Below are 13,781 nucleotides of genomic sequence, written 5' to 3'. Positions count from 1 at the left end.
TGGTCTAATACTACAGTAATTGTATTACTTTATAAAATATAACAATATGAGTATGTTGTGTAGAACTATTTAGAATGACTGGTACAGGTGTGGGTGACAAAATGTTTGTAATACCTCAGTGCTGTTGTATTAAGACCCAGAACTGTATCTTGGTGAGTCACTTACTGTACTTGTTTTTAATCATGAATATTAGTGCACATTGAGAAACATTTGTAATTGTTAGTCAGTAATCAGAGAAAAGCAGTAATAGGATGCAACAAACTATGTTTTATTGACTTTAAGTCATCAGTTTAGCATACTAAAGGAATCAAGTAACAAAGTGTTCATATTGTATGACTCCTTGTTACTGTATAGCTTTGCCGTCATCACTCTGCTGCTTCTTTGGTCTGAAATGACAGTAATATTAAATTTAAATAAGAGAGAATGTTGAATCACAAAACAAAAAATATCTCCAAACCTGGTTCATGCCATTTACTCACCTTGCCAATTTCACGGCTCTTTGCCCTCAGCTTGTTGACCTGAGACTCAGCAATGTCAGCGCGCTCCTGAGCCTCCTCCATCTCATGCTGAACCTTCCTGTACCTGGACAGGTGAGTGTTGGCCTGCTCCTCCTGTATGATAAGTCACAGTGAAGTCAAGGACTCTGCTCTGAACAACATATTTTCAGGACTGTCATGAGAATTAAGTGTACTCACTGCCTCCTCAGCCTGTCTCTTGTAGGCCTTCACCTTGAGCTGCAGCTTATCTACCAGATCCTGTAGTCTTGCAATATTCTTCTTGTCCTCCTCAGTCTGTGGGCAGTGCAATAATTAAAAAAATCTGAGTTTAATGTTTTGTTGTGGTTTTATAACTGGATATAACTTAATTATCATTTGGTATTAGTATTAAAAGCAACAGTTTACCTGGTAAGTCAGTTCCTTCACTCTTCTCTCATATTTTCGGACTCCCTTTATAGCCTCAGCACTACGCCTTTGCTCAGTATCAAATTCAGTTTCCAGTTCCCGGACCTTGAATGAAAAGGAAGACAATAGTTTAAAATTACAAAATGTTGCTCTAGCTATGTATGAAGGGGTAGAGTGTCACAACATTTACCCTAGCCTCCAATTTCTGCAGCTGCTTCTTGCCACCCTTCATGGCCAGATTTTCAGCTTCATCAAGTCGGTGCTGCAGGTCCTTCACTGTCACCTCCAGGTTCTTCTTCATCCTCTCCAAATGAGCGCTAGTGTCTTGCTCCTTCTTCAGCTCCTCTGCCATCATGGCAGCCTGAAATGTTATGGGATTGTTGGATCCAAGCCAGTTGTCATACCTTTCAACTGCCACAACATCAGTATATATATATATATATATATATATATATATATATATATACACTGAAGTTTTAAACTCTCACTAGTTATGTGTTTTTTTTTTATATTTAATACACAGTTGTTAAATAGATATGCATTAAGATGACTCACATCTGTGATGGCCTTCTTAGCTTTTTCCTCAGCATTTCTTGCTTCCTGGACAGAATCTTCTACTTCACCTTGGATCTGTATTAAGTCTGCCTCCAGCTTCTTTTTTGTATTGATGAGGCTGGTGTTCTATAGATGAAATGTCCTGAATTAGATGCTGTGATTTTGATTGTCCAATGTTTCACAGGCCAGTTTTTTAAACTTTATTCACCTGGGAGTGCAGCAGTCCCACTCGCTCACTGGCGTCAATCAGCTCCTGTTCAGCCACTTTGCGGCCTCTCTCTGTCTGCTCCAGTGCAGCTCTCAGTTCCTCAATCTCAGCCAGCATCAGGTTGTTCCTACGCTCCACCATAGCGACCTGCTCCTTCATTTCATCCTGGCCTCTGATGGCTTCATCAAGGTGCAGCTGGGCATCCTTGATGTAAATCATGGAAAGATATATCAGTAAAGGCTTTTGGCTTGTTTTTCAGATAGAATCTCCAAGAATTTTCTTTCCAGTGATGTACCTTAAGCTGTCCCTGGACATTCCTCAGCTGTTTCTGGGCTTCTGCTGCCTGTCGGTTGGCATGGCTCAGCTGAATCTCCATCTCATTGAGGTCACCCTCCATCTTCTTCTTGATTCTCAGGGCATCATTCCTGCTCCTCACTTCAGCATCCAGAGTGCTCTGCATGGTCTCGATCACTCTCTGGCTGTTCCTCTTGATCTGCTCGATCTCCTCATCCTTCTCTGCAATTTTCCTGTCAACTTCACTCTTTACCTGGGTGAGCTCAAGCTGGATACGAAGAATCTTGGATTCTTCATGTTCCAGCGTAGCCTTGACAAAAATGTAAAAAATATATATATTATTTTTTTTTTTTTTTTGCAACTCTTGTGTAATTTAAATGTTTTGTAAGACATATTTTTTCAAATTATACCTCTGCCTCTTCAAGTGATGTCTGGATTTCAGACTTCTCTAACTCTACACTCTTTTTCCCTTTCTCCAGTTCATGAATGGTTTTCCCAGTCTCACCAAGTTGTTCAGTTAGATCAGAGATTTCCTCTGTAAGAGTAAGAGAATGGTTAAAAATGTTTCATTGTATCCAGATGATGATGACAAATTATCAATAATATATTTAATGCCTGTTAGTCCACTAGAGGTCAGTCTTTTCCAAGTACGTTCTAAAGTAAAAACCATGTGGGTTTCTAAAGCAGTGAGACACTGACTTTGCTGAGGAACATTCAGTTTAGTGCTGAAACATTCAAAAGTCAGACAGCTGTCAGGCTTTTTTGTTTAGTTTTCCTATTTCAGCATTATGTTGTTTTTTTCATACGTTGTAGGTTCTTGTTCTCCCTCTTAAGGGTCTCCAGGTGGTCCAGAGTTTCCTCATAGGAGTTTTTCATTTTGAACATTTCAGTGCTGAGAGATCGAGCTTCTTTCTGAGCTCCCTCCAGTTCTGCCTGGCTCTCCTCATACTTCTGTTTCCACTCTGCAAGAACCTGAAAACATCAAGAAGACCAATGTGTACAGAAATGTTTAACTCTGTGTGATTCTTGTTTAAATAATGCATGAATAGAAAGAAACCTTGTCAAAGTTTCTTTGCTTCTTGTCGAGGCTGGCAGCCAGAGCATTAGCTCTTTCCACGTCAATCATGAGGTCCTCCACTTCACCCTGCAGTCTCTGTTTGGTCTTCTCCAGAGAGGCACATTTGGCATTCACAGCCTCGATGGATTCCTCAGCATCCTGAAGACGCTGGGCAAGCTTTTTCCTTTTGAGAATATTTGATTTTTAATTTCATTCAAACATACTGTACACTTAGTAGTTGTGTATCTACAAAGCTAAGCTTGCCATGACTTACTTGGCCTCCTCCAGCTCCTCAGTGCGCTGAATAGCATCAGTCTCATATTTGGTTCTCCACTGAGCCACCTCACTGTTGGCCTTGGACATTGAACGCTGCAGCTCAGCCTTAGCCTCCTGTTCCTCCTCATACTGCTCTCTGAGCAGGTCGCAGTCATGACGCGATGACTGAACAGCATGAGCCAAAGCATTCTTGGCCTTACAAATAAACATATATTTTTAGCAAGGCTGTGTCACCAAGCTTTAATTTGCCCAGTTTAGTACAATATCAGTAATTTAAAACAAATTTAGTGCAGCTCTCTGATAATCTGTGTGTTTTGTCAAGCACACATACTTTCACTTCCTCCTCAATATGCCTTTTGAGTTCTTCAACTTGTTGGGTGTAAGCCTGTTTGCTCCTTGTTAGTTGAGAAATCAAGGCTTCTTTCTCCTCCAGCTGACGAATAACTTCCCCTAAGGAGAGGTTTAAGTATGGCATTACCTCATATCATTACTTATAAATTTAATTAACCAAATGCCTCTTACCATTTTCAGTTTGAAGTCTTGCCCTTTGTATCCCAACATCATTCAGTTGTCGCACATGCTCATCATTTTTGGCCTTTATCTCACTCAGTTGATCCTCAAGAGTGCGGCACATTTTCTCAAGGTTGGCCTTAGATGAACAGGTTTGTGTTAATCTAGACTAGCATAAATGCCACCATAACACAAAGTCTGTGGTATAGCAAATTCTGTACCTTTGCTTTGGCAACAGACTCCATATTGCTGCTGAGGTCATCAATCTCCATCTTATATTCACTCTTCTCCTTCTCCAGTTTCTGTTTGACTCTCTGGAGATTATCAATCTGTTCTCCCAGTTCTGCCACACTGTCGGCCTGCTTCTTGCGGAGAGCTGCAGCGGTGGCCTCATGCTGCAGAGTGGACTCTTCAAGATCACGGCGCAGCTTCTGAAACTCAGCCTCGCGCTTTTTGTTCATTTCAATCTGTACAGATGTTGCTCCACCAGCTTCCTCCAGCCTTTCACTGATCTCCTCAAGTTCCCTGGAGAGATCAGATCGCTGCTTCTCTACTTTGGCCCGAGCTGCACGCTCAGCCTCAATTTCCTCCTCCAGCTCCTCAATACGGGCCTGAAATCAAAGCATAAACCACATGGCCACTTTCTAAGTTGATTGTGTCTCTCACAATGGGACTCGACTCACTGGAGTTCAGTTAGACTTATACTAACCTGAAGTTCTTTGATTTTCTTCTGAAGCTGAGCACAAAGTGATTGCTCATCCTCAATTCTGCTAAGAAGTTGACTTGTTTCAAAGTCCTTCCTGTGCAGGAAAATGAGTTATTAGCTAGCTTCACATCACATATTCATCTTTGTCTTGAAGAAACTTCCAGTGAGCCTAATGTCTTGATTGTCTAATAAAATCACAACCTTTTTTTGTCATTCGTTTGCAATACAATGTTTTTGACTAAAAGAGGTATTATAGTTTTAGAAGTCATGACAGATATGTCAAATTAGTGATTAGATTTCACTCACTTCTTTATTTTCTCCTCAGATTGCTGCTTGTCATTCTCCAGGTCCATTATGGTTTCATGGGCCAATTTCAAATCTCCTTCAAGCTTTCTTTTAGCTCGCTCAAGATCCATGCGGATCTTCTTTTCTTGCTCCAGAGAACCTTCAAGCTATTTTAGACCAAAATGAGACATTATTTTTATTTAATAATAAATAAATAATTATTAATTAATTAAAATTTTAGGGGACTCAAATCATGCGCTATTATTACTTACATCGTCCACTTGCTGCTCCAGCTTGGTCTTTGCCTTCGTCAGAGTGTTGACTTTGTCTTCCTCTGCCTGAAGGTCATCGAGAGTCTGCTGATGGGCCTCTTGGAGGGCTTTCTTCTCTTTGGTCAGCTTAGCAATGGCCTCATCCTGAGATGCCATCTCCTCTGTCAGGTTTTTGACCTAAAAAATACACATTTATTTAAATTAACTCAAGGTCTTAACCCACTCTATGAGAGAAATACAAAACATTGTTAAAGGACTATTCTTGTAACCTTGTTCTCAGTGGCATGTTTCTCTTTCTCCACTTTGGCCAGGGTGAGCTCCAAGTCATCGATGTCTTTCTTCAGCTCAGAGCACTCGTCCTCCAGCTTCCTCTTCTTTGCAGTCAGCTCAGCATTGACTTCCTCCTCATCCTCCAGTCTTTCGGATGTCTCTTTGAGTTTGGCCTCAAGCTGGATTTTTGCTTTAATGAGACCCTCACATCTTTCCTCTGCATCGGCAAGGTTTTCACCTTCCTAGTTTTGCAATGAAATACATAAACATTTAGTCACTTATCCACTGTCACTGAAAATTCAAATCCATTGTTCTGTCTTACATACAGATTGAATTTGAAGCTGCAGGTCGTTCTTCTCCTGCAACAGAGAAACCATTTTCTCTTCAAGTTCCTTCTTCTTAGCCAGAGCCTTTGTTAGATCCTCTTTGGTCTTTTCAAAGTCCACTTTCATTTGGGCCATTTCCTTCTCAGTTTCCGCACTCTTCAGAAGAGGCTTAATCTTGAAATACAGTTTCATCCATGGCCATGTTTTAACATTCATGAATGAGCGAATGTTGTACTGGATGGAGTAAATGGCTTCTCTACAGAAATAAAACACACAAATGTGGTCTACATGGAGTAAATGGCTTCCCTAAGGATAATGAAGAAACTGTTTCATGAAGTCATCACCTAGATTTGTACATTTGTTCTTTGGGGTGTGTAAGCATCTAAAGTACCTGCGCTCCATCATTTTGACAAACTCTCTCCTCATGAGGAAACCTCTGCACAGAGCCTGAGTCATGGTCACCAGAATAGCAAGTTTTTCATCTCGCATCTCCTCCAGAGTACCCAGCAATCCAGCTTTGAAAAACACCTGAAAGACACTTTTAATATATTCATTCCATCCATAGGATTACCTTTCATTTAGATTTTAAAGAAAGAACCATGCAAGACAAACTTATTACCTTAGTGTGTCCAAACTTGTACTGAGTGTGGTCAACATCAATAGAGCCCAAGAGTTTCTCTGAAGCCTTCTTGTTGTCGATGAACTGTCCCTCAGGGATAACACTGGCATTCAATACTTTGTATCTAGTGGGAAGGAAGTTGAACACTTATGAGTAGGCTACTTGGTCATATTTATTAAAATGAGAATTTTTGCTAGTGTATACCTCTGCTTAAAGTCACCATAGAGGATTCTGCTGGGGAAACCTTTCCTACAGATTCTGATGCCTTCGAGCACACCATTACACCTGAGCTGGTGGATGACCAGGAAGTTCTCCATAAGACCTTAAAGATATACTAGATTCAATCTTGGTTTGTATAATAACAACAGCCTTTTCTCTGTATATATTTTGATATTGATTGAGCTTACCTGGAGTCTTTGATTCATTTGGAATCAAACAACGCACAAAATGAGGATGAGTGCTTCTTAAGTTGGTCATCAGCTTGCCCAAATTCTCCTGAAATATGAGTTTGGTCACAAATGACATTGTCAGTTTCCTTTATTATTGCTGTTAGCACCATTTTTAAAATAGTGGAATATATATACAGGGTGTCCCATAAGTCTCCATACATAGGAGACATAATACATTCCATACATATATGGTTCTAACATGTATTTCTTTATATTTCTTCTTTATAGTTCTTCAGCAGTGGAGGACACGCATTGAAATGTGTTCCCGACAAAATGGCAGTCATATAGAGCATATTATATAAATAAAAATGGTTTATGTCAAGAAACGTTTATTTTTCCTTTGTATGGAGACTTATGGGACACCCTGAAGAATTTTTGTAAAGTGGATACTTACCCTGAACAGAGCGGAAACAGTTTGAAATGATCCACCCTTTTTCTTGCCACCTTTTTTTCCACCACCACCACCCTCAGCTATAACGTAAATGTTAAGTTTGTATTATTTATTTGAAGGATTTAATACATTTTACTTTAACTGTGCTAACTGCATTAACTTGAGCCACAGTTGGTCTAATTAAAAACATAAATCTTACCATCTGCTGAGGCGTGAGTTGCATAGAGGAAAGCCAACAGTTTGACTGAGGATTTCTGGTAGAGCTGAACAACTGTGTCATTCAGAGGGTCTTTGTTCTTGTCCAACCAGCCGAGAACATTGTAATCAACAGTACCAGCATAGTGCACCAGAGAAAAGTGAGCCTCGGCTTTGCCTTTGGCAGGTCTTGGTTTTTGGAAGGGGGCACTTTTACCAAGGTGTTGATCATATAATTTGTTCTTGAAGGTCATGTCAGTGGCCTTGGGGAACATGCACTCCTCTTCAAGGATGGAGAAGATGCCCATTGGCTGTCAAGAAGAACAATGATATTTAAAAAGCAAACTTTCATATGATCAGATATTCTGTGCACTTCTTAGTCAATGACATATGTTTCACCTTCTCAATGAGCTCAATGCAGGCAGCCAAGTCCATACCAAAGTCAATGAACTCCCATTCAATCCCCTCTTTCTTGTACTCTTCTTGCTCAAGGACAAACATGTGGTGGTTGAAAAACTGTTGCAGTTTTTCATTGGTGAAGTTAATGCACAGCTGCTCCAAGCTGTTGAACTAAAGAAATTTACATAGTTTACCATGAACAAAACATGAAGTGATTTGAGGTTTTAGCACAGATGTGTCTCTGATTTTGAAATATTGTTTATGCATTTTTTTAATGAAGCTACACCAGATGATATGGTAGATATGCTTACATCAAAGATTTCAAACCCAGCAATGTCCAAGACACCGATGAAAAAGCTCCTGGGCTGCTTAGTATCCAGCATCTCATTAATTCTGACGACCATCCACAAGAACATTTTCTCATAGACAGACTTGCAGAGAGCCATGACAGCATTGTTGACCTGTTTTTACAAATGGATGACATATTAATGAGGATGTCACAGTCTATTAGTTAATGAACAGCATTAATTGAGTTTCTTTGTGTACGTGCATGTGTGAGGTCTGTATTTCTTAACATTCTTTATACCTGTGGCACAGTTTGACCTTTGGTCACAAACTCATTTCCAACTTTAACTCTGGGATAGCACAGTGCTTTTAGTAAATCAGCAGAGTTTAGACCCATGAGGTAGGCAATTTTATCAGCCACTGAAAAAGCAACACAAGTCAACTGAAAAAAAATCATGGATTGATAAGAAACACAAAAATAGCTTTAATGACAAATTTAATTGATTGTAAGGTAAGTAATGTACTACAACATAGTGTATAGAGTTTTATACCCTCAGTGCCATCAGGTTCAGCCTGTTCCTCTCGCTGCTTCTGTTTGAACTTCATGTTTCCGTGATGCATCACAGCTCCAGTCAACTTGTACATGCTGTGCTTCTCTTCAGCAGTGAAGCCCAAAATGTCAATAGCTGTCTGTGATTGAAAAAGAGTGTGATGAACTTTGAAATACTCAACATATTAAAATATTAAACATTTAAATTAGGGTGATCAGCTGCAGAATAATTTAAGTATAATACACAGCCCAGCCAAAAAAAAGTCTGTCGATCTAATATTTCATTAGACTGTCTTAAGCTTGGATGATAGCATAGATTCACTATGGCATCATTTCGATAAACTCACAAAGGTTGTGACATAGGTTTCTTTCATCATTTTTTTGGGCACATAATTTTGCTGAACCTAGACTTGACCAACTGTAGGAACTCCTGATCATAACACTGCTTCCAACAGGTAGGTGTATGGAAGGAAGTACAATCTTAATGTTCTCTAGAAAATTGTTGGTTGTTGATGAGAAGCTGATCATAAATTAGGGTTACAGAACTTGTTGCAGCTAAAACATTTTAATCACTGCAGTAATTATCCAGTTGAAGGAACCTACCTATTTGCTTATTTAAATCCAGTTAAATCCTAATACAATGTCTCTGTAACACTTATAGTCTTAAACATTTCTATACAGTTTAATCAAACAATCACTAACAAAGTCTCAGCAAATGATAGTGTTTGTAAAGGTAGGATCAGTAGAAGCTGTTTATATGAATATACATAACTGTACTTAATTAAATGGCAACACAGTGTAGGTAGTATTGTGATCACAAGTCAAGCTTCAGTTAGATTGTAATTGCCAGTAATGTGAAGTGGTCCATACATCAGTAGCGATGAATTCTTCAACATCATTGATACTCTTGACAGTGATTTCACCCTGACTGACCATGGGATAGTCATAGGGGTTGGTGGTGATCAGCAAAGCCTCTGAGAACAGAATAAATATAAACATATAAATAAACCAAAATTTAGATCACACATTCTTCTTAAAATTTTGCAGAATAATATTTTAACAAATAAAAACATTGTTTACTTCTCACATACCTAGTAGCTCAGGTTTGTGGCCTGTCATAAGCTGATAGAAGATGTGGTAGCTTCTCTCAGCAGACAGTTGGAAGGTCACTCGAGACTTCTCCAGCAGGTCTGTAAAGATTTAAGGTGTAAAATTAAGCAGGAGAAGGGAAAGCCACACTGAAGCTCAGCTATTTATTCAGGAGTGTAGTAAACAGGATGATGCACAATTAGTTACAATTGTCTTACATGTTTCAATATCAGCTGAAGCCAACTTTCCGGTTGACCCAAAATGAATCCTGATGAATTTACCCTGTGCAAATACAGAATAACATTTCAATACAGCTTCCAAACAGGCGATGGTTGTCATGACCGAATTAATGAGAGAAGCGCTAAAAGGACTCACAAAACGTGAAGAGTTGTCATTCCTCACAGTCTTGGCATTACCATAAGCCTCCAACAGAGGGTTTGCTGCAATGATTTGATCTTCCAGTGACCCCTATAAAATATGTATTTTTCTCAGTACAACAACACATGTTTTAATTATTGATTTCATATTAATGTTGGTAAACACCTCATACCTGCATCTTGCCTGGAACGGGTTCTGCCTTCTTTCCTCCAGCCACCGCAATTGTTGCAAAGTACTGGATGACACGTTTGGTGTTGACAGTCTTTCCTGCACCAGATTCTCCGCTGGAAACAGGGGGTGTTCATGAGTATTGTTTGAATTACAAATACTGTTACAAATACATTACAAATACAAGGTGCTAATAGAAACACATTTTATATAAAAAAGCAAGTACTCACGTAATCAGAATTGACTGGTTTTCTCTATCTGTAAGATATCAACATTTTTGGGTTGATCTCAGTTTAAATTCATGTTCTGTATTTCCAGGTATTTAAAAGCATATACAATGAGTGATACCTTGGAGCATGAACTGATAGGCGTTGTCAGAGATGGAGAAGATGTGGGGTGGAGCCTCAATCCTCTTTTTGCCTCTGTATCCAGCAACGACCACTGCGTCATACACTGGGAGCCACTTGTAGGGGTTCACAGTCACGCAGAACAGCCCAGAGTAGGTCTGTCAAGACACACAGGATTATTACTGATACTTGTCTGTCAGCAAGCTTCGTCTTTCATCTGTTGATCTCTTCAAACTCACATAGATCATCCATGCTGCATAGCGCTCTTTGAGGTTATACAGCACAGCGGGTTCACTGAGGTGGGTCATCATGGCCATGTCCTCAATCTTATCAAACTTTGGAGGGTTCATGGGGAAGATTTCATCTTCCTTTACAGTTAAAGACTGCCAACAAAATAGTCATAAAACAGAAACAAACTTAGCCATTAATGTGGTCTTTAATCTATTGTTATACACATTCTGAAATATTCATTGCTGTTCTCAAATGAAACATCCATTCACAGATATTTTTGTATGGTATTATCAAAGAGTTACATGCCTGTGTCGTTCAAATTAAAAATACAGTTTAGCTTTGCATGATCTTTTACTCCATGCCCCTGTTCTTACCTTTCCGGTGAGAGTCTCTACAGTGGCTTTACCACCCTCCCTCTTTACGAGTTTCCCTTTGAGGTACATCTCACCTGGCTCCGCAACAAAAAAAGCTGTTTTGGCATCAAAGGGGGTGTTTTGAGCTTCAAGTCTTTCTTTTTCTGGCTTGCGGAGGTAAACGGCCGCCGGGCCAAAACACTCCATTTCTGGGTCCGAACTCATGATGACCCTTTACTGCAAGTAAGAAAATGAATAGTCATTCATTGTAAAAGCCTGTTAAATTGGTAGATACACAAACAGTGACTTTAACCGTGTGTGTACTCCTCACGTAGTCAGATGAGATATAGAATTATTTTTCAAACCTGGTACTAGAGATTGGTAGATTCTTAGTATCACAAAAATGTAGCAATCAGCCATGAACACTCTTGAGTAAATTACCGTGGAGGACACCAGGTGAGCAGAGGTTTTACTGGCAGACTTCAATGGAGACTTCTGAAAAACAATTTTATTGTATAATTGAGTATTACAATTAAAAAGAAGCGTTGAATTGTATAGAAAAGGATTATATATTATACTACTTCTATACCACTACTATGCCATTGACATCCTTATTCAGTTAATATTTTAAACACAATATTGACTTAATATAGGCTTAATAAAAAAAATATAGATTAACCTATTAGAACTATAATATTTTGCATTGAAACAGTTCAGTTGCTCGGCTACAGATAAACGTACCTTTGCTGGGTGTCTGTCCTTGGTGGAGGTTCGCTGTGCCTTTTATACACAGGGATGGGAGCCCATCACACGTGTGCAGCTCTATTTGGGCATGTCTCCTTGCATTATGCTTGGCCAGTAGTTCTTACCTCTGCCTGTCCTATTACATAGTTTATGTGATGCCTTCCACATCATGTCATCTGCAATCTTCAAATGTGTTGCAAATTAATGTTTTGTTTGGTTGAAATAGCTTTTACAAATTGAAATATTGTCAATTTTTTAGTAATTAGTCACAAATGTTTAGGCTGTCGTTTCTCCTAGTATTTCCTTATTGTCACTGTAGTAGTGAAAAGATTGTCTTGAGCTTTAGTTGTATTTCACATGCTTGCTTAATTATTATTTCATTATTCCATAAATAATATGGATGTGAAGTTGGTTCCACTTGTGGGTATAACCCTGTGTGCAAACACAGTATACAGATGTGAATTCGGTTTGTTTGGTGCTCAAGGTTGTTAAAGACAGTCCAAAGGTGTGACTAATTCATCTTTTTAATGCTGTCTGGCACAACAGTAGTCCCTTGCAATCCTTTGGAGAAGCTTTAAAAAGTCACTGATATACTGTTTCGGAGTTTTTACAAGTCAGAAATTGTTTAAAAAGAAATGCGTGCCAATGAGCTTTGAAGAAAAGGACGGATTGCCAAGGGATTATTCCCCACCACAGTGCCAACAGCTGTTCTTATTCTTGCTCTTAAGGGATACACAAGGGAGACTGAGACAATCCCTAAATCCAGAGCAACTGACCGATGGATTCCAGTTCAGCTTCCTTTAAGGTGTACCGCATCTTTCATAACCTCACAAACTACATTACTCTTAGACTTTTTCTGTGTATTGATGCTCAGTATGGTGTTGTTAAACACGGTAAGTGTTCTTGCAGCCAAGCATTTGGCCAAGAACGTGGCACTCAGCTGACACAATTTAAGTGTCGGTAGACAGTCATTAGGCATGGTTGCCATTGGAAAGAGGATCCACTTACGGCAGTGAATAAGATGAAGAAATTCTAAAGTGGTTACCACTCAAGATATAATGAGCTTCTGTCTTCAATAAACATGTGTTACATGATACCTGCCCTGTCGTATTAGGGCAAAACTCAAATATAGCAGCAGGCTTGTGATAATGTTCAAGCCAAAAGGCAAATGCCAGATGCTCAAGAGGCTTATTGTGTTTTTATGGCCTTTGATCTTCGTCTGTCAGTTTCTTCATTTGTCACGCAGCAACAACTGCGGATAACAAACCAAGGTGAGTGTTGAGTAACATTCCAGTCTCTGAGATGCCCACAAAGAGCCTGGATACATTTACGGTAACAGTAACATCCATGTTTAACATTGTAAGTACTTGTATTTATCTCATGTATTTTTAGTGTACTTCAAACATTTTATGTATTTGTGTTTCATCTGTAAATTTGGAAGTAAATTGTGACTTTTTTCAGTTGTTTAGAAAAAACAGTAAATTCTTTACATAAAAAGGACCTGATGTTACATGTAAGTTTGTTGCTGTCTTGTTAACCTCAACCTCATTTTATGATTTGCCTCTTGTGTTGTGGTATGATAGTTATTTTGATTGTTTGCAGTTGTACTTCTATTGTTGACAATGATAAACAAAAATCATAACCTTTTTATAAAACCTATGTTTCTGGCGAGGTGTGTGCAGCATGTCAAACTTATCTCTTTGGTCATGTAATTCTCATATAGTATTACTCATTGTTACTCATATTTTTAGCTCTGTTGCTGCCAGAAGACTGAACATCAGAGTATTGTTTTGCAATGTAACGAAGAATACTCAGGGTTTTTGTGTTTGAAGTTTCATTTAAACAACCTGTTCCATGATTGTGGTCATGTTGACAGTTGGCAGAATATTTTGAAGGCATTATCAACCAAAGTTCAGATTAGT

The 13,781-nt window shown here is 39.0% G+C and overlaps 1 protein-coding gene across 1 annotated transcript; it reads right to left on the bottom strand.

Moving 5' to 3' along the window:
* Window positions 1-247: 247 nt before the first annotated feature.
* Window positions 248-11,932, bottom strand: LOC115419628 (myosin heavy chain, fast skeletal muscle-like). Its single transcript, XM_030134515.1, has 41 exons — window positions 11,857-11,932; window positions 11,557-11,610; window positions 11,137-11,352; window positions 10,771-10,914; window positions 10,533-10,689; window positions 10,415-10,442; window positions 10,189-10,300; window positions 10,014-10,106; window positions 9,857-9,920; window positions 9,641-9,739; window positions 9,420-9,523; window positions 8,551-8,689; window positions 8,301-8,419; window positions 8,026-8,175; window positions 7,715-7,885; window positions 7,320-7,626; window positions 7,124-7,200; window positions 6,688-6,775; window positions 6,485-6,602; window positions 6,281-6,404; window positions 6,053-6,189; window positions 5,662-5,917; window positions 5,335-5,577; window positions 5,066-5,242; window positions 4,815-4,960; window positions 4,512-4,602; window positions 4,024-4,413; window positions 3,815-3,941; window positions 3,624-3,742; window positions 3,291-3,487; window positions 3,017-3,200; window positions 2,766-2,931; window positions 2,370-2,494; window positions 1,961-2,269; window positions 1,666-1,869; window positions 1,458-1,583; window positions 1,093-1,263; window positions 903-1,007; window positions 696-791; window positions 480-611; window positions 248-386 (listed from the first exon to the last, which is right to left on the bottom strand). The coding sequence occupies exons 3-41, from the start codon at window positions 11,338-11,340 to the stop codon at window positions 366-368; spliced, it is 5,820 nt and encodes a 1,939-aa protein (XP_029990375.1). The 5' UTR covers window positions 11,341-11,352; window positions 11,557-11,610; window positions 11,857-11,932; the 3' UTR covers window positions 248-365.
* Window positions 11,933-13,781: the final 1,849 nt, after the last annotated feature.

This window comes from Sphaeramia orbicularis, chromosome 5, assembly GCF_902148855.1.
Source record: "Sphaeramia orbicularis chromosome 5, fSphaOr1.1, whole genome shotgun sequence".
NCBI lineage: Eukaryota > Metazoa > Chordata > Actinopteri > Kurtiformes > Apogonidae > Sphaeramia > Sphaeramia orbicularis.
This window is presented reverse-complemented; position numbering and strand designations above follow the sequence as displayed.